This window comes from Myodes glareolus, chromosome 22 (genome assembly GCF_982192425.1).
Source record: "Myodes glareolus chromosome 22, mMyoGla1.1, whole genome shotgun sequence".
In the NCBI taxonomy this organism is placed as follows: domain Eukaryota; kingdom Metazoa; phylum Chordata; class Mammalia; order Rodentia; family Cricetidae; genus Myodes; species Myodes glareolus.
The window spans coordinates 56,160,404-56,180,274 of NC_142047.1; the positions used below are offsets into that span (position 1 = coordinate 56,160,404).

The window sequence follows — 19,871 nt, forward strand, 5'->3', positions numbered from 1 at the left end:
AGGTTAGTTTGCTTTTTAGCATCGCTCTTTGGGGTGGTGTATGTTGGGGTGTGTGTGGAGAGTGAGGGGGTGCCGAGACTCACGTGTAAAACCAGAACGAGCGCCAGGACCGTGACAAGTCCCTCGCTCTAAGGTTGCAGAACTGGGAAACCGAAGCCGGGCACACACCAGGTGGCTGGGATCGGGACGCGCGCCCCCGCCCGGTCCACGCGCGCCGGGGCCGCCACAGCCTCACACCGGGTGGCTCCGGAGCGCACTGCCAGGCGCGCTCTCCGGAGCTCCGGCGACCGCGATCGCGCGTGCTAGGGCGCCGGCAGTGACAGGCGGGGGGCGCGGCGCTGCTCTGCCACCAGCTCCCGGCAGCTGGCGCCGGGAACCCGCCTGGAGTGGCCGGGTTGAGCCCCGAGCGACCACGGGCTTCCGGACCCTCGCAGCGGCTGCGGGGAGCTCGGGCCGCGGCTCCTCCGGCTCCAGTCTGGGCGCCCGGGGCCACTGGCTGCCGCCGCCCATGGGTATCCGAGAGTTTCCAGGCGGCGCTCCCAGGGCCAAGAGCATCGCTGTGTGAGTAGCGCCGCAGGAGCGGGAGGGGCAGGCAGGTGGTCCCCGGCACCCGGACCCTGCTCAGCCCGCACTGCCACGCTCGGGGAGGGAGGGAGGGACTGTCGTGTGCGGCTGAGCCGGGGAAGTTTCAGAACCGTCTCCCGGCCACTCGTTCCTGCTCACGTTGCCCGAGGCGCCCAGGGGAGGGCGCGGGACCCGACGCCGAGGTTCCCGGGAGCAGGGCATATGGCAAGCAGCACGAGGGGAACAGCCATGGGTCCTCACCGGTCCTCACTGACGTCTCCCCCTCTCTGCCCTTGACTCATCCCGCCTTCCCGCGACCTCAGTGGTATGAGGAGGTCACCGGACGTCAGCCCGCGGAGACTGTCCGACATCAGTCCTCAGCTCCGGCAGCTTAAGTTCTTGGTGGTGGACGAGGCCATCAAGGAGGATCTGAAATGGTCGCGCTCCGTGGAAGACCTCACTAGCGGGCCAGTGGGACTCACGTCTATCGAGGAACGGATCCTGCGCATCACAGGCTACTATGGCTACCAGCCCTGGGCGACGAGCTACAAAAGTAAGACCCCCTACGTAATCTCCCTACCCCCTGGTGGTCTCCCTGCCAGAGACACAGCAGCCAGGGAAGTGCAGAGGGAAGGACCATTGCACCCTCCCTCCTGCACACGGATTGGCAACTTCAATAAAGAGGCCTGGAGGCAGTTCTCCTGCACCGAAGCCACTGGGGGACTTTCTGTTACATTCGCTCTGCTTTCTGCTTCCCAGATACAGCATCTTTATCTCCCCCCACCACCCAGACACGTGTCCACTTCCAAGTGACTCTGAGGACACGCCTGTTGTAGTTGTCCGTAAGAAATGCTTCAGAGAAGCAGAGTCCTTGTCTGAGTGGGTTTCTGATTGGATCCCGGTGCCCTTAGCTCAGCGGAGCTCAAGCTTTGGGGCAGCCTGGATTTTAACTATGTCAGTCCTTGACTGAGTGGGTTTCTGATTGGATCCTGGTGCCCTTGGCTCAGCAGAGCTCAGGCTTTGGGGCAGCCTGGATTTTAACTGTGTCTCTCAGACACAAATGATGAAGAGTCGCTGGACCTAGCCCTGTTTCTTTGCTTTAGGACTATAAGGGTTCTAAATGCAAGGATTTTATCTGGATCTTTCTAGATACTTAAGTGAGTGTCTGAAAAGATGAGTGCTTGGTGCCAGGTGGGGGAACTCAAACTTTACCCTGGGCATCAGCTGCCGACCTTGGCAGCCCTGATGAGCTGTGGGGGCAGGGCTTATTTGGTGCCATTTACATTTATTTTGTTTTCAGAGAGAGGAGAGAGAGAGAGAGAGAGAGAGAGAGAGAGAGAGAGAGAGAGAGAGAGAGAGAGAGAGAGAGCTGCTTGAAACAAACTCAAGATATTGTTTGAAATATCAGGATCTTGTGTCATACCTTTGTAGTTAGACACTGCAGAAAGATCACAACTTGCCCCTCAGTGGGTTGGAGAAGTGAGCATGAATCATTCATGTGTAAAAAAGTCTAGACTAACAGTTTGGTAATTCTGAATGGTCTTTTAACCTTTTATTGCTGGGGATTAGAACATGATGTATTGGTTTTTAGGGGGAAAGACATTTGCTGTATAATTTAATAATATTCACCGGTAAGAGTGTGTTTCTACTTAGATTATTCTTAACACCTTCTAGTCCAGCCACTTGGGTGTGAGCTTGTTCATTTTGTTATTTGCAGTGAATGGTACGGGGTTTGAGTGCTTGATTTCAATGGTCTGATTTGACCTTAAGTGTCCGTGGAGATCGTATGTAACTCAGTTTAAACCTTTCTAATGCTCCTGTCTGTGATTCTGCTGCTAAGATTGTTACCTGCGTTGGCTTTCTATTGCAGAAGGGAGTTCTCTGTCACGGAGAGCCTTTTAGCACAGGGTAAGAAGTTGAGTCTTTCAAAACCGAGCTTTCCTGAGGGTGTGTAGAGGATCCTGTCTTCCGGTTTGGGGAGCGTCTGTTAGAAAATAGATATTCTATATTTTGTGTCTACATTCTCTACTTTCTTATAATTAAAGACAATGCTATAAATTACAGGCTTTGAGAAGTTATCTCTCAGTCCTGAAGTCATAATAAGGTTTATTTTTATGGTTCCTTGTATCCCTGGCTCGAAAGCCATGGCTGAGGTTTGTGACTTTGGGGGCTGGTGAGCAGCTTTGGAACACGATGACTGTGTTCAGCATACTTTACAGTGAAACTTAGGAAAGACCACATAGAGAGCAAGGCACTTGTGCCCCCAACAATATTCTTAGACACCTTTTGCCCAAGGCTCCTCTGAAGGACTACGTGGGGGTAGGGAAGGCCACAGTGGTTCTTGCCCTGTGGACAAAATCCTCAGCCCATTCATTCCCTCTAACCCTGTGAGGATTCTTTCTTCTTCCAAGGTACTTCCTTGCTACTAAAATGCTTTAGGTGACAAGTGACATTTTGATGAATTAATTGGCTTTAAGTTTAAATTTAGAGGTGCTAATGTTTTATTCATGCAGCAGAAGAGGTTTTAGGGCAGCGTTCTGCTGTTTGCCATTTCTACCCAACTCTGAAAATAAAAACATGGAGGTATACCCATCTGCGGGCACCAGTTTGCTGCTTAGTTTGTTGTGTGATACATGAACTCAACCAACTAGAAGAGACAGTGATTACAAAGTGAAGTGTGTGTGTGTGTGTGTGTGTGTGTGTGTGTACACGCATGCATGTATGTGCACAGACCAGAGGGTAACCTTTGGAGTCATTCTTCAAGTGCTATCTGCTTATATTTTGAGACATCATCTCTCACAGACCTGGAATTTGCTGAGTAGGCTAGACTGATTGTGCAGCAAGCCCCAGGAAACCGGTCTGTTTCCACCTCTCCAGTGCTGGGATTTTAGACACATAACATGACAACCTGTCCTTTCATGTGGGTTCTGGGTACTGAACTTGGGCCACAATGCTTCCTAGACGAACACTTTGCCAACTGAGTTACTAAGACAGAACTCTTGGTGCTACGCTTTGGTTTAGCTCCAAGCCTTTGAACCTTGTCACTGTCGATGTCTTTTAGATCATTTTGTTGTGTGGGGGCTGCCAGTATTGAACAGTATCCTTGGCTTCTGCTCATTGGCTGACAGAAGATTGCCATTCCTCCCCCATTGGCAACCAGAGTATTTCTAGGCACTGACAGATGTCCTCTGTGGGGTGAGCCTTTGGTTCAGAACTACTTGGTTACTCTGAACCCTAAGTTTGTGCACCAACAAGCAAGCCCTCTGGGTTCTCTTCACCTTTCCTCTCCTCTTGGACCATTCTTTGGGGTTTTGTGATGGGAATACTCGATGGCGCTGGACGCTCCCACTGCTCTCCTAACTCCTCTACTGGCCCCAGTTGCTGATAGCTCCTGGAGAGTTCTTCAGCTTCTCCTAACAGCATCCTTTGCTTTCTCACCTTAGGCCAGACCAGAGGAAAAGGAGTGATTGGGATGTTTTCAGCCATTTCCCTTGCTTCCTCCCCTGATGTAGACATGGGTTGGGAGAGAGGTTAGACGGAAAGGAAGGGACCACAGTTGGGAGTGCCTCGTGTGTGTATATGGACAGGCAGCCTACAGCACCTGACATGTTTGGAACTTGGCTAATCTGCACAGGGAAATAGCATACCTAGAGTTTCCCAGATGGAACCTCCTGGTGCTTCCTCACTTGGCGGGTTCTTTGGGGACACTTGTCTCATGGCAAGACACAGAGCTGGGGAATGGAAGACGGAGTTCCTAGCACGGGTTCACCTTCATCCAGAAGCAAGGGTGACACAGCTCGCCTTAAACCAACAGCTACAGTAAGGTCAGTACAGAGAAACTGAGAAATTGTGCTTACACTGAGCAGGGACATTTCACTTTGTCAAAGGATCCCCTAATGGCTTCAGAATGGCTCTTTCTCACACTCTTTTCTAATAGAAGCACTTTTTAGAAATAGCTATGTGGAGAATGGGGTCATGCCTCACTGTGCAGAAGTCTCTTCTGGGTCTCTTTACAATGTGCCTGGTCTAAAACACTCCAAAGAGGATTAATTGCTTTTATATGCATTCATTAATACCACACAGTGTCAACATGTTGGGATAGACGTGAGCAGGGCTAGCGTGTTGAGATGAAAATGATTTGATCTTAGAATGCTGTTGGGTTTAGTATTAAGCCATTCATAGGGTGGAAAACAAGCCAGTCACCGTCTCTAGCTTCCTCCCACCAGCCAAGGCTATGTGAACTTAGGCCAGGAGCATGTAGCGGATGAGGGTAGACATTTTCTGTTTGAAGTCTCCAATATGTAGCGCACAGAGTGGAAAGGACATGGATGTTTCTGGCTCCTCCAGGATCAAGCATTGCAGCAGCTTTGTATGCGGTGAATAGACAGGCTTCTGGAGGTGACAGTCTTCTTGGTTGCTGTGCCAGATGCTATGTGACGTGATTCCCGGAAAGACATAGGTAAATGTGTATTCAGCCCAGATAGGGAACCAATGACAGGCCAAAGAGACCATATCACTGAAGTCTAGCTTGGTAAATCAGTGAGTTTATTGGTGTTACTCAGAGGGGTGTCATGTGAGGTTACATACAAGAGCAGGGATCACACAAAGGCAGCTGCATCTCTGAAAGCTGCACTAGCATGGGTGCTAACTTGTGGAAGCTGCATCCCTGGAGCCACATGCAGAACTTGCAGGCAGGTCCGAGAGTCTGCTCCATGCTCTGGGCTAATCTGAGTTCCTTCAGTCCCTCCTATTTCTAGATGCTTAATGAAGGAGGGGCTTTGTGAATCTACTCAATTTGAGGGACTTCCTGAGACTTATGAGTTGCTTACTTCCTGGGTCTTAAGAAACTCCCTTCCAGATTTCCTGAGTCTCAATGAGCTTCCTCAGAACTTTCTAGTTTCAAAGAGCTTCCCTCCAGGATGGAATACATCAACTCAAGAAATGGCTGCTTAGCACCCTTTCAGATTGATCTGTGTGCATAGGCTGCCAGCAGAGCTTCATGCATAATGAGATGCACAATACCATTGAGGTCACCAGAGCACAGCTTCTGCATGACTGGACCCTTTGGAATAACACCAGTCAAATCGGCAGCTCACAAATGACCTGCTTGAGGGCCTGATGATTTATGCTGTTCTAAAATGGTGTGAAATACAAGAGATGAGGGAGCAGGTGAGTGGCAAGTCGGGGATCGTCAGAAGACAGCTTTACTGAGAGGCCAGTGCCGTAGTCAGAGTTCTATTGCTGTGAAGAGACACCGTGACCACAGCAACTCTTATAAAGGAGAGTATTTAATTGGGGCTGGCTTACAGTTCAGAGGTTTAGTCTTTTATTGTCATGGCTGGAAGCATGGCAGGCAGATATGTGCTGGACAGAGTTAGCTGAGAGTTCTACATCTAGATTGGCAGGCAGCAGGAAGAGACGGACTCTGGGCCTGGCTTGAGCATCTGAAACATCAAAGGGTGACACACTTCCTCCAACAAGGCCTCCACTCTTAATCCCTGCCCAGTAGCTTCACTCACTAATGCCCAAGCCTTCAAATATATGAGCCTACGGGGGTGTCTCTATTCAAACCACCACAGTCAGAGAGTAGATTTGGTTCTCAAGTATAAGTACATATTAACTATTTACTAAGATGTTTTGAAAATTAAAGCATAGAACCTGGGGCTAGGAAGATGGCTTGCCCAGCTCAGGGCTTGTCAAGTGAGCTTGAGAACTTGAGTTGTATCCCTAGCACCCATGGAAAGACAGTCATGATAACACACGCCCGTGACCCCAACACTAGAGAGGCAGAGGTGGGGGCTCCCTGGCCAGTTATTCTAGCAGAATTGGTGATTTCCAGATTCAGTTAGAGACTCTGTCTTAAAAAAAGATAAGGTGGGGGTGTATATTAGTCAGGGACCGAACTTACAGAATGAATCTATACATACAGACTTGGGGATTTGTTAGAATGGGTTGCAGGCTGTGGTTCAGCTAATCCAACAGTGACTGTCTATCAACAGAAGGTCCACGAATCCAGTAGTTGTTCAGTCCATGAGGCTGGATGACTCAACTGCTCTTCAGTATGTACTGAGATCCCAAAGAAATAGGTGCTGATGCCCGTGAAAGAACAAACTTGCCAGTGAGAGCAAGCTTCCTTCTTCCCTGTCCTTTGTATAGGCTGCCAGCAGAAGGTGTGGCCCAGGGAACCCAGCATAGGATTGGTACTAGATCCCCACAGTTTGAGACTGGCCTGGGAAACTTTCAGAAATCCCATTAAGCAAATAAACCAAACCCAGAAACTGTGGTTGACTCTGGGGTGACTTCAGGAATGAAGGGGCTGTGAGGTGGTTATTGTCTGTCTGTGTGGGCAGGAAGCAGGGGAGACTGGGCTAGAGGTGTCAGCAGGTGTGTGGGTCACAAAACAACCATGCCGCTCTCCAGGACCCTCTCATTCCTTTCTCTCCTAAATGAAGGTCGTGCTGAAGGTCGTGCTGAGGCTCCTTCAAGCCCCCAAGGTTCCACCGCTCTCATACCACAGCCCCCTTGTCCCTGTGTATCGTGAGGAGAAGCTGGATTTTATTTTGTGTGCTTGAAGTTTTCTCCCTGGAGAAGGTTCCCGGGCCATTTCTTTCTGGGGTCTATGTAGGATAAGACACATAGTCCCAGTTCCACTGGTTTCCTTGCTGTGTCATGGACAGCCTGAGGGAGGAGGGGTTTATCTCAGCGCTGGATTCGGAAGACTCACTCACTCCACCATAGCAGAGCAAAGCTGCTCACATCGTGGGCCAGGAAGCAGAGGGGGCGTGTGTTGGCACTGTGCTGGTTTCTCACAACCCCCTTGTATTCCATACAGACCCCCATGGGATGGCATCCCCCCTCCCCAAATTCTCCTCTGGAAATGTACTTATAGGCACACCCAGAGGCGTGTCTCGGTTTCTCAGGTGATTCTAACCCCAGTCCAGTTGACAGTGACAGTCACTACCACACACACCAAAGAAAGCCTAACTGGAAGGGAGAGATCACTGCTGGTTTCTGAAATAACTTAGGCCCGGAGCCTCCGGCATCCCGATGACACCCAGGCGCACCAAGTGGATAAGTACTTGCTTGTCCCTCGTCAAGGCATGAATAGATAGATGTGTGTGCATGTATACACACACATGCACATGTGGGTATTTGCGTGTGGAGGCCAGAAGTCAACCTCAAATGTCATTCTGCAGGTACTGCCCCCCTTTCTTTCTGGGACAGTGCCTCTTACCAGCCTAGAACTCATCAAGTAGGCAAGACTGGTCGATCTGTGAGGCCCAGGGATTCACCTGTCTCCATCTCCTCAATACTGGGGTTACAAGAATGCTCACTCTACTGTGCTTCTTTACATAGGTCCAGGGGGTCGAACTTGGATCCCCATGTTTGCATGACAAACTTTTTACTGGCTGAGCTTTCTTCCAAGACTTATATATATTTTTCCCATGATATTTGGTCCACTTCATTAGTCAGTATGCATCCATCAGGAGAGGAAGAAAGTAACTGCAGAACCACAAAGGGACCCTGCAATTAGGAGATTGGTAAATTATTTGGGTGAATGATGGTAGCAAACCTCTGAACAACCGCCTAGGATGTGGCCACAAATGTTTCTCATTTGCAGCTTGAGGTAGCTTTGCTGCACAGGTCTGCAGGGGTTGCAGTGCTGCACTAAGATGGTTTGTAGCCCAGAAGGCTACAGGCTGTGTGGGACTCCTGGATGCTGAGCTACGTATTCGGTGTAATGTCTCAGACAGTTTTCTGGTTTGACAAATGTTTTTCTGTGGTGTTCAAATCTTCTCCTAGTCAGTGTGATGTGTGTCATCTCCAATACAGGACTAGATCTGAATCTGCTAGGAAATTATTTTTATCCTCTTCACTGTCTACTGGCAATAATAGAGTCTATAAAAATCTGGTATATCCTAAAAGTTTTATCCAGGGTAGGGATGAAAGTGCTTCCCAGCGCATGTCAGCTCAGGTTTCAGGGTTCTCGTTTTAGAAAATGAGATTGCCCACTTTCAATACATACATAAAATTCCATCTTCTTTTTAAGAATAGATAGAGTTATCATTGTAGGTATGAAAGAGTTGAGTTTGGGCAGCATTCTGTCTGTACCATGTGTGTGTGTGCGGGGGGGGTAACAAACATTTTTTTATGATGGGTGTGCATTGTATTGTCATTCAATACCAAGAAATGACTTCCTCTTCCTCCTTTTCCTTCTCTTCATTCTTCTCTTTCTCCTCCTTCTTCTCTGTCTATCCAAAACTCACCAAAGAGGGTTAAGAAGATGGCTTGGTTAGTAAACTATTTGCTACACAAGCATGAGAATAACATCCAGTGCCAACCTCTAGACTCCTCATGCACATATACACATATGCACATGTGGGTGCATGCATGCACAGATGGGCCATACATGTACATGTGGATATACTCACATGCACATATACATGCAAATGAGGACACACACATACATGTGCGCATTCTCACATACACACACACACACAACTGTCTAAAGAAATGTTTTGAAGATTATGCAAATATTGTAAACCAGAATAAAAAACTTCAAGAGCTTATCCAAACTGTTTCACTCTGTCAGCAATTTATCAAATATTGAACATAGAAATATTTCAAAGGTTATCTGATTTTATGCAGTAGATATATATGGGTGCATATAAAATATTTAAGTCATTGGAATACAATCTTTTTTAAAAAGATTTATTTGTTTTATTTTATATGTGGATGTTCTGCTCGAATGTATTTCTGTTCAGCCCATTTGCATACAGTGTCCTTAGAAGCCAGAAGAATCTTCTGGAATGGAATTATAGAGGGTTGAGAGCTGTAGATTGGGTGCTAGAAACCAAACCCAGATCCTCTGCAAGAGCAACAAGTATTCTTAACCAGGGATCCACCTTTCCAGCACCTAGAATTTCTTCTTAACACCCTAGGTCAGGTGGCTCTATAGGCACATCAATGTGTTTGCTCTGCCATAGACAGTGTTTATCTAGTGCTTCTCTCAGAAGACATCTGAGGCGTCTTGGTGTTGGGTCAGAGAGAAGAAGAAAGGGGCATTTCCCGCTGTGCTGGGTATAAAATGTTCCCTCGAAGATGCATGTGTTCCAAGGTTTGTTTGTCCATCAGGTCAAGGGGCGTTTACAAATGATCATGAGGGCTCTGATTCCATCCATGGTTGGACTAATCTACTGATAGACTTACTGTTTGATGGCACCATAGCCAGGGTCAGGAGCCGGGAGGGAGAGCCTAATTGGAGGAGGGGTTTGCCTAGGAAGGGCATGTTTTGTCTGAGGACCCTTCCTTCTCTTCCTCCTGTCTACCAGGAAGAGAGACGCTTTCCCCAAGGCCCTTCTGCAATGATGTTTCTGCCTTGCCAACAGTCTAAACATAACGGGGCAGCCAAGCATAGACTGCAAAACTCCAGAACTGTGAGCCAGTGGGAATCTTTCCTCCCTTAAGACATTTTTTTCCCTTGGGCATTCGTTACACCAACAGAAAACTCTCTCACACACATTCTACCTGGCCCCTTCAGCACCATTTCTTGATGGTGTTGCTGAGAAGTCTGTGAACCAGGAGGCGGCTCATAAAAATGACTGCATAGAATTCCAGACATTTCTATGGAGCGAGGATTCTTTTGTGAATCCTCTCAGAGCAGATGAAGTAGCAGCACATACATATCCTTTTATTTATAAATGCATACCCACCAACTCACAGATCGGTGTCTCTGTCATTCATCATCATTCGTTTCTTCAGTTATTGAAGATTCCCACTGCTTCTTTATGGTAATAACCACACCTATCCTCAGGTCAGCAGTGTGCACGTGAGGTCCGGTCACCCAACTCAATCTATAAATTGCATTGGTTCCCATTCATTTTTTTCTTGTCTTGAGTCATCTCACAAGTGTACTACATGCCTATATATATATATATATATATGTGTGTGTGTGTGTGTGTGTGTGTGTGTGTGTTAATTTGCATCAACATTGCATCAATACTGACCAACCGAAGACTAATTGCTATAGTATGTAAACCATACTACATGATGCTCTCTTGAGTAGACCATCATAACTACTTAGACTCAGCATGAGAAAGTATTAGAGCAGTGATTCTCAACCTGTGGTTCACGACCCCTTGAGAGCCAAACAATCCTTTCACAGTGCTTGCTTAAGACCATTGGGAAACACAGATATTCACACTACAATTCATAACAGTAGCAAAATCACAGGTATGAAGTAGCAACATGAGGAACTGTATTAAAAGGTCACCACATTAGGAAGGTGGAGAACCTCTGTGTTAGAGGGACACAGGCAGACAGGGAAGGCCAGTGGGTTCCCTGAGATGACAGCTTCTTGTTCCCAGAAGACATTTAAGGACAGATAACAGAAAAGCATGGGGGTGGATATCTAAGAACAAATAGGGAAAGGGAGAAACATCCAAGCCAGAGTCCATTTAGCAGACTTCCAGTTTTAGGGCCCTTCCCATCCCTTCCTTCCTCAGCTTGGTCTTCTGTCTTTCTTCAAGGTTCAATTCTCCATCCCTCCAACGGATCAAGCTCTAAGACTCGCCTAGATCCCCGCCAGCATCCCCATCACAAGTGGAGGTTTAAGCTTCAGTGAACTCATTTTCTCGCTGCTTCTGTAGACTTTCTTTCTCATGCCATAACTAGGATTCTAATTTGTTGACAGAGCCCAAAGATCAAGCCTTTTTCTCTTTCTCATGAAATTATACAGCAGCAAAGATTCTTGACTGGGTCAACGAAATTAAGCTCCATTTTCTTTGCTGATGTTTTCTGTTGCAGGCATTCCATCTCCTTTGCCGAGCCCAAGAAAGCTAGCTGAGACTTGCTTCTTCTCTGGCTGGGCGGGGGGGGGGGGGGGGGAAGGTCTGTTTGCAAGAACACTAACTAGAATTCAAACAGGTTGTGATACACTCCCAGCACCCACGTTCTCACCCGGGCGGTTGTACACCCGTACTCTCTACCATTCCTTTAGGTGAGAGTCCCCAAGTCCAGCGATGTGATCCTTGAACGGATTTTCACTGGTGGCCTAAGAACAGTAGCACTTCTCCAGCTCAGGGGACTCGATGGCAGTGACATTTCTAACGCACGTCTGTGTTCCTGTATCTTCAAAACCCAAGCATCTCGGATTGGCAGCTCCTTGCTTTAGTTAATCCGGGGTCCCTTCTCTACAAGTGTGTGCATCTGGGCCTATAGTCTGGGATCCAAAGACTTTGCTGAGCGCCAACACAGACTGAGGCGGGTTCCCGGGAATGTCATTCATCCGGCTTCCATCTTCCTGATTGTCTGCCTCTTTTTCTGTTCTTTGTGAGGAGTATGTGAAGCCTGAACTCATAGGAAAGCTGTGGGTTTTTTTTGTGTGTGTGGGGGGGATTCCAGCTTATCCTGGTCCATTAAGGGGTCTAAAAGTCGTTGGAATCAAGACCTAATCATGCCCTCAATTTTAGCATGGCTTTGGACTTTTATATACAGAGGGAGGTGACTTAGGTGCTGTGATCCCTTGGCCATCTGAAACCAGATAAGAGGTGAAGAAGTAATAAAATGACTGTCTTGCAGACCGCGAGGTCTCTTTCCCAGGCTTCTGTGTGTAGAAGGGCTGTCTCCTTTTCTATGTGGCATTGGATGGGTGGCTAGCTTTCAGGGTGGTGCAGGAGAATTATCTGTATTCTGTCAATCATGTATTTTAATAAAACGCTGATTGGCCAGGCAGGAAGTATAGGCGGGAAAACCAGACAGGAAGTAGAGGTGATGCAATGAGAACAGGAGAATTCTGGGAAGCAGGGAGTTTTCTACCATTCCTGTACAGACCACCGAAGAGGGAACATGTAAGCTGTCACACTGAGAAAGGTACTGAGCCATTATGGCTAACACAGATAATGATAATGGATTAATATAAGTTACAAGGACTAATAAGAAGCCTGACCTAATGGACCAATCAGTTTATAACTTATAGAGATCTCTGTGTGGTTGATTTTCCTTGGGGCATGCCGGTTGTGGGGTACCGGGCAGGACGGAAACCCCAACAAGCCGGCCCCCTCATGCTACATCAGGGAACTATTCTAAAAAATCCATCTTGGAGACAATTTAGAATATTTGCTTGCTGCGGCTTATGGGATTATTTTTTACTAGGACCATCTTCTTAAGCTTCATAACCCTTTGTGTGATTTTAAGGGAGGTGCTCCTCATCCTGAACAGGTCAGGGGTCAGTGTCAGGTCTGTGATGCACTTTCAAACAGTTCTGCATAAGCGAGTGTCAGCAGACAGATCAAAGAATGCACAAAAAGTCGTAGCAACAATTCAGTATTTGGTGAATTTAAGCAATAGATGCCAAGCTTCTTGGCCATGAGAGCACTTTCCAAACGAAACTGTCACCGTTCCAGTCACGGAGTAGCAGAGTTCAGGCTTGCTGGGGGAAAGCTGTGTGAATTTAGCTCAGGTTATTATATCCGAATTCAAAAAAAAAAAAAATCTGGGAGAATAGCATGACTCTGACCTCTGTCCTCGGGAAAAAGAGAGTTGGGGTTCAGCCCACCCACCAGCCAGCAGCCGAGAACTGCTGCCCCATGTAGGAAGGACCACGGTACTGTCCTTGTTGCTGTGATGAAGCACACAATAGCAGCAACTTCAGGGGGGAAGGCTGGTGATTTGGCTCTCAGTTTGAGGATGTGATCCATCGTGGTGGGGAAGGCATGGCAGCAGGAGCACAAGGTGGCTGGGCCCACCTCACCCACAGACAGGAAGCAGAGAGAGATGAACGCTGGTGCTCAGCTCACTCTCTCTTTACTGTCAGTGCAGGACCCAGCCTGTGGGATGCCGCTGCTGGCGTTCAGGCAGGCTTTCCCCTCCTCAGTTAAGTCTCTTAGGAAACACACTCACAGTCTCACCTAGAGGTGCACTTTCTAGGTCCTTCTAAAACCTGCCAGGTGAAGATCAACACAGCCGGGCCTACAGAACGCCCTGCCTCTACTTCCCTCTAACCCCTACCACGTCACTGTCCCACAAATAGCCTGTGTGTTGTACAATCTTCCTTCTTTTCGTGAAGGAAATCGTCTTTCCTGGCAGTTTAGACTTCTAGCCCCTCACCAGCTGGCTTAGCCTCCTGTGCCCTAAGACACAAAAACGTGCCTAGATTCAGGGCCTCCAACCTTGTTTTAATTGGTGCCCGCTGTCCTGTCACCCCCGCCCCATGCTGGCCCCTGTGACTGTCCTTCCCCCCTGAATTGTGTCTCCTCTCTTTGCACGTCACGTGCATTGTCCTTCCTTGTCCTTCCTCTGCTTTCAAAGCGCCCTCTCTACCTTCATTTCACCCCAGCCCTCACACACTTAAATCTTGATTCTGGATATGAGGGAAAGAGGAGACTTGAGATACTTTCACCTAACGGTGGTCTCCATCTCCGCCCATTTTCCTGCAAACGACAGAATTTCATTCTCCTTTATGGCTGAGTAAAACTTCACCGTGTGTATGCAACTGTATGCACTCGCATGTACCGCATTTTCTTTGTCCATTCTCCTGAGCCGGTTCCCTCGCTCGGCCGCTGTGACCCAAGAAGCAGGGAGCAAACACGTGCGTTTATTTCTGTGTTATCTTGTCGGCTTGTCTTAAGTTTTCTTCTGTGAGATGGGTTCTCAGAAATGTAATTACTGGTCAAAGGACTTGCGAATGGGCGTCACTAGCGAGCAACCCTCACTCCAGAGTTCACACTTCCCGAGCCCCTTACCTACTGGACACAGATGTATCTTCCTTTTTTCCTTCCAGTCTCTACCACCAGAAACCCTGGCTTGCTGTGCTTCCATTTAGCGTAGGCAGCTGAAATAGTCTGGGAGGCAGACTGTTCTCTTTCCACACACCTTATATGGAGGTAGCTAGGTTGCCGAGTCCCCGAGAGACTGCCTTTCCCCCATTTCTGTAGCTATGGTATTTCTGCCCATCATTACTGTAGTGATACGGTCATCATTCTCCAAGGTCCATTAGGACCCTTTGCAAGAAGCCCGCTTTACCTGCGTTGATGTTGTCTTACGCTAACTTTGCTACAGGAGCAGGTACACGACTCACATTCTCAACTGCGCCTAAATGATCATTGGTTTAACGTGCTGCCATCCCATGACAGCAGGATAAGTTAGGGAAATCTCCAGAGGACAGAACCTGGCAGTGCCTCCAGCATCTAAGCAGTGGCTGGCGTGTTTGTGGGATCCGTTGGATACATTTTGATGAGACTTTAAAATCAGTTAGTCTATGAGTTGAATGCTCAATGCCTGCCAGGGAATCACCTTTCCATATTACAGGAAGGGGATGCTTTCATTCACCATTATCTTTGGGACTGCTGATTGTTAACCCGTGAGGCTAATTGCTTTTTGTTTCTTATGCAAAGGTCTTGATATGTATGTAGTCTAGGCTGGCCTCACTTTCACAATCCTCCAGAAGCTACATTTAAAATAAAAATGATTCCGTTGAATCGGAAAGCTGGGCACACGATTCCTATATGCACTTGGATGAGTTTGAGCAGATGTTGCTGTGAAGCTGTCACCATGGTGAAGAGGAGCTTGTCCATTCCCTCTGTTGGCTTCCTTGTGTCTCTTGGGGTGCCCCTTGGTAAAAACAAGAATTCTACTCTGGGCTTGTATGGTTCTGCTTTGCGTTTCTTGGCCAGAGTCTCACTCTGTAGCCCAGGCTGGCCTGGAACTGAAAGCAGCTCTCATGCAAACGATTCTCCCAGTGGGAAAAGACTGTGCAAAGTGGCCGCGAAGACCTCAGAAACTATAAGCATACACAAAGGGCCCCTCATTCCAGAGCAGACACAAGTTATGCCAGGTGCCGGAAGTTTCCTGAAACTGCTGTCTGGTTAATGGTAAAGTATGAAGTTAGCCCTGTGATAGGGACAGAAGGGTTATGCAAAGTTCCTTAATTAGATGGTGCTACGGGAACATGCCCCTATCTGCGGCACAGAGCTGGAAGATTAATGATTGACCATTCTATGCCCCACGAGGCATTTGGCTTTTGTGTTTGGAGAATATAAAATATATAACAGGTAAAGAAGGTGTGCTGGCTAGTCTTATGTCAACTTGACACAGAAACTAGAATTATCTGAAAGGAGGGAACCTTAAGTGAGAAAAGGCCTCCAAAATATCCAGCTGTAAGGCATTTTCTTAGTTAGTTATTGATGGGAGGGCCATTGTGGGTGGTGCCACCCCAGGACTGGTGGTCCGGGGTTCTGTAAGAAAGCAGGCTGAGCAAGCCATGGTAGCAAGCCAGTAAGCAGCACCCCTCCATGGCCTCTACATCAGTTCCTGCCCTATTTAAGTTCCTGTCCTGACTTCCTTCGATGATGAACAGCAATACAGAAGTGTAAGACGAATAAATCCTTTCCTTTCCAGCTTGCTTTTCGGTCATGGTGTCTCCTCACAGAGATAGTGACCCCTTAACCAAAATAGTGGGATTTTTATAGTTCTGCTAATAATTGAAAATTCACATCAGAAGTGTGTGTGTGTGTGTGTGTGTGTGTGTGAGAGAGAGAGAGAGAGAGAGAGAGAGAGAGAGAGAGAAAGAGAGAGAGAGAGAGAGAGAATGAATCACCTATGGAAGCAAGCAAGCTCAACAACCTTATTTGTTGAGCCAAAGTCTCAACTAGACCGGCTGGTCGGTGAGCCACAGTCTCCACCTCTTTTATATAGGCTCTGGGGATCAAACTCGGGTGACTAACTGACGGGGAAGAGGATTTTCCTTTGGTTTGTGTTGGTGCAGGACCTTGATAGATGGGAATGGGTGATTTGAGGTCAGTACTGATGGCTGGACAGTGAGCTATGTTTGAAGAAAAGACACAGCTATTTAAATGGTCTTTGCCGCTCACCCCAAGGCCAGACTGTCAGTAGAAGCCTTATTCACAGAGCATGCCTGGAAGTCCACTGCGTGCCTCTAGATTCTGACTCAACAGGAAATAAAATCAAAAGTTGTTCAGTCAGGTGATGGACCGGAAATGGGCCTCTCTTTCAGAGCACATGCTGAAGAAATAAGTAACAAGGCCAGCAATGTTCCCATGTGGTGATGTCTCGGACTCCTGAGGAAAAATAGTTTGAAAGAGGGGCTCAGAAAAATGTTTTTCCAAATGCCCCATTGCACCCTGACAAGGATTCTGCGATTTCACTCATCTCTCAGGGTGCACATTGCAGGGTACACCTAATGCTTGGTAAGCCAGAAGCCTCCCCTCTGGGACCAGAACACAGCCACTGTGAGTGTCAGAGATGGGTTTTCAGAGTTTCTTAAGCCCAAGCTGCAGCAGGAACAGCCTGGCACTGCATATACGGTGCCTCCTGGGCAGCTATGGGTTCTCTCGGCTAGTCAGAGTAAGGAGGGCACCACGAGATGCATACAGCATGAACCATGAAGAAGACTGCCAGGCAGGAAGCAGTGCAGCAGGATGGCAAGGCAGCCCCTGTGCCCACACTCCCGGCATCAGCTGCTGAAGTTGCCGTCAGGGGATTGGCCTCTGAAGCGGAGAGTCCCTTGGTCAGGTGCCCTTTGTTGCTCCACAAAACCAGGGTCTATGCCATCAAACAGGCAGAATTCCAACTGAGTCGGATCAACCACTAACTTTGCCAATGGCCTAATTTTTGTTTGAACTTTTTAATAGAGTAAACATTTTAAAAGATTAAATATGTTACCTGAGAGTAGGGTGAGATTCATGGAGAGTCGCTGTTAGGGAGGAAAGGAGGAAGGGAAGGAGGGAAGGGGGAGAAAGGAAGAGGGAGGGAGGAAAAGGGCGGAGCTCTAAGGTGAGCCCTGATGCCCGGTCTGGCTGCTGTGCATGTGAATTTTGGCGCTGGCATGCCCAGTTGGCCTGTGGTCCTCCTCATATCCTTCCCTTCTCAAGGGTACCTGTTTGTGTACCAGTGATGGCTAGGGCACTTACTTGAGAACTGTGGATTTTTAATCCTTGAGTTTCGCCAAATGTGGCATTTCCTTCTATTTGCTTTTGATGCTTTGGGACAAAACCCAAGATAAGGGAAGACAATTGGCTTTATGTCACCATCTTTAAAATCCAGGGCCTGACTCAAATGGAAGACTTTGCCCTTTGGCCTGTAAGTGATGATCAGTCATTAAAACGTCTGAGGTAGTATGGAGACAGAACCTCGGAGTTAGCACTGTGGAAGCTTTACATCAGACGGAGAAAAATGAGCTTGATGGCCCGAAATAAGGTGATGGTGGCCGGGCAGTGGTGGGCACGCCTTTAATCCCAGCACTTAGCAGGCAGAGGCAGGCGGATCTCTGCGAGTTCAAGGCCAGCTTGGTCTACAGAGAAAGTTCCAGGACAGCCAGAGCTACACAGAAAACCTCTGTCTTGAAAAACAGAAAAAGATTTAAGGTGTTGGTGGGATGGGGCCACCAAGAACGGAGCGGATATGAGAAACACGAAGAAGGAGACAGCACTGTTTGAATCCACGCAGATTGGATGAGGGGAAGAGGGATGAGGAGTGGCTTAAAATTTAAAAGGGGGCGCGGTGTGGAATAAGCAGGGTGGTGGAGCAACAGCTTTGAGTTTACACGGCCTTAGAACCGGGGAGAAAATGAAGAAGTCTTCTGAGAGTGAGTCTGAGTCCATCCTAGAGTTATCCCCGTGGGCGAGTGACAGACTGGAGAGACACATGAGTGGACACACGAGTGGACACATGAGTGGCCGTGTCTTCCTCTCTCACTCCAGAGCACGGCAGTGACCAGCACAATCCCCATGATTCCCCACCCTTGTGAGGAGACGGAGACATCCCACAGTCCTGGCTGAGGGCACCTGGCTAACAGGGGTGAGATGGAGGAGGGGGTCACCCGTACCATGCAGGGGGACATTTGAATCTTCAGGTGACAGGGAAAAACAGAGATGTCAGAGGCCAAGAAGGAGTCCTTTGAGCGTGGTGGATATCAGAATGGAAGAAAGAAGATGAAAGTAAGAGCCAAGCCCAAGAGGAAAGGCACAGCAAGAAGTGTGTGTGCCCAGAGTTCAAGTGTGTGTGCATGTGTGTGCATGTGTGTGCGTGTGTGTGCATGTGTGTGCATGCGTGTGTGCGTGCGTGCATGTGTGTGCACGTGTGTGCGTGTGTGAGCGTGCATGTGTGTGTGCACGTGTGTGTGTGTGTGTGCGTGCATGTGGGGGGGTGCCTGCACGCATGTATTTGTATGTGCATGTGGAGGTCAGAGGACAGCCTCAGGTGTTGGTCTCCAGGAACCCTCCACATTTATCTGAGTCAGGATCTCACACTGGCCTGGAACATCACCAGGTAGGCTGGGCCATCTGGCCAGTGTGCTCCAGGGATCTGCATGTCTCTGCTTTTGTCTTGATTACGTTCACGGCCTACCACATCCAGCTTCTAAATAGGTTCCGGAGATCCAACACAGATCCTTGTACTTGCAAAGCAAGCACTTTACTGACTAATCCATCTCCCCAATCCAAAAAAGAGAAAAAAAAAAATTAAAGTGTCATCCAACAGCAAGATGTAGCCCAGGCTGAAAACGCTACTTCCACTCAGTTGCCAAGGCCACAGACCCACCGTCCCTCGGCAGGAATGACTGTGTGCGTGCAGCTCTTCCACAGAGAGACACTGACATTCCAGCCAGTGGGACATGCAGGAAAAGGGTAAGGGCAACAAAGACAAAATGGCCAGTCATGCTGGGTGTCATGCCAGGGAAGGAACATGGCCAGCAGAAGATACTGTGGAGAGTCTTAAGATATGGAAAGGCCTTTGTCACTGACCTGATTTCCTATCAACTCCGGTACTGGAAAGCAGTCCCGAGCATCCTCTCTGGCAGGGGCCGCCACATGGCCCGGTTCCAGACAGTGAGAACTCTGTGTCAAGAGGGCCCTTCTAGATCCACGGGCAAAGCTCCACCCGTACAGAGCAGTGTCCCCTGGGACTTCCCTTCCTCCCAACTGAGATTCTGACTGTACAGCCCCCCACATTGTCCCACCTGAAGATGAAGCCCCCCGCCCCAGGGGTGGCAGACTTGAAAAGTCGAAGCAGGAAGGGTGTTCGCTGACATCCCTAAACAACCTCAGCACCCAGGCAGCTTCAGTGTTCTTTTCAGCCAGGCTGAGAAATGCAACCGAGCTCATCTTGAACAGAGCCCGCTAATCCTATTCGGAGTTGTAGGAAGAGAGGTTAAAATTCCTTTCTACCTTTCTTGAGAGTCCAGTAGTTTAGCTACAGACCACACTCCTGTTTGCTTGGAACCTGCTCTCCCTCCCTGCCACTCCCACATCAGGTCCCTGTTTAAAGAACGTCCCAGGGCCGGCGATGTGGCT

General features: G+C 48.4%; 1 protein-coding gene across 1 annotated transcript in view; it reads left to right on the forward strand.

Annotated features, from left to right (window-relative positions):
* The first annotated feature begins 251 nt into the window (after window positions 1-251).
* Window positions 252-19,871, forward strand: part of Slc35f3 (solute carrier family 35 member F3) — a 221,141-nt gene continuing 201,521 nt past the window's right edge. The window contains exons 1-2 of the mRNA XM_087900607.1: window positions 252-561; window positions 888-1,117. Of these exons, the coding sequence (XP_087756733.1) occupies window positions 509-561; window positions 888-1,117 (283 nt within the window). The 5' untranslated portion in view covers window positions 252-508. The remainder of the gene's footprint in view (window positions 562-887; window positions 1,118-19,871) is intronic.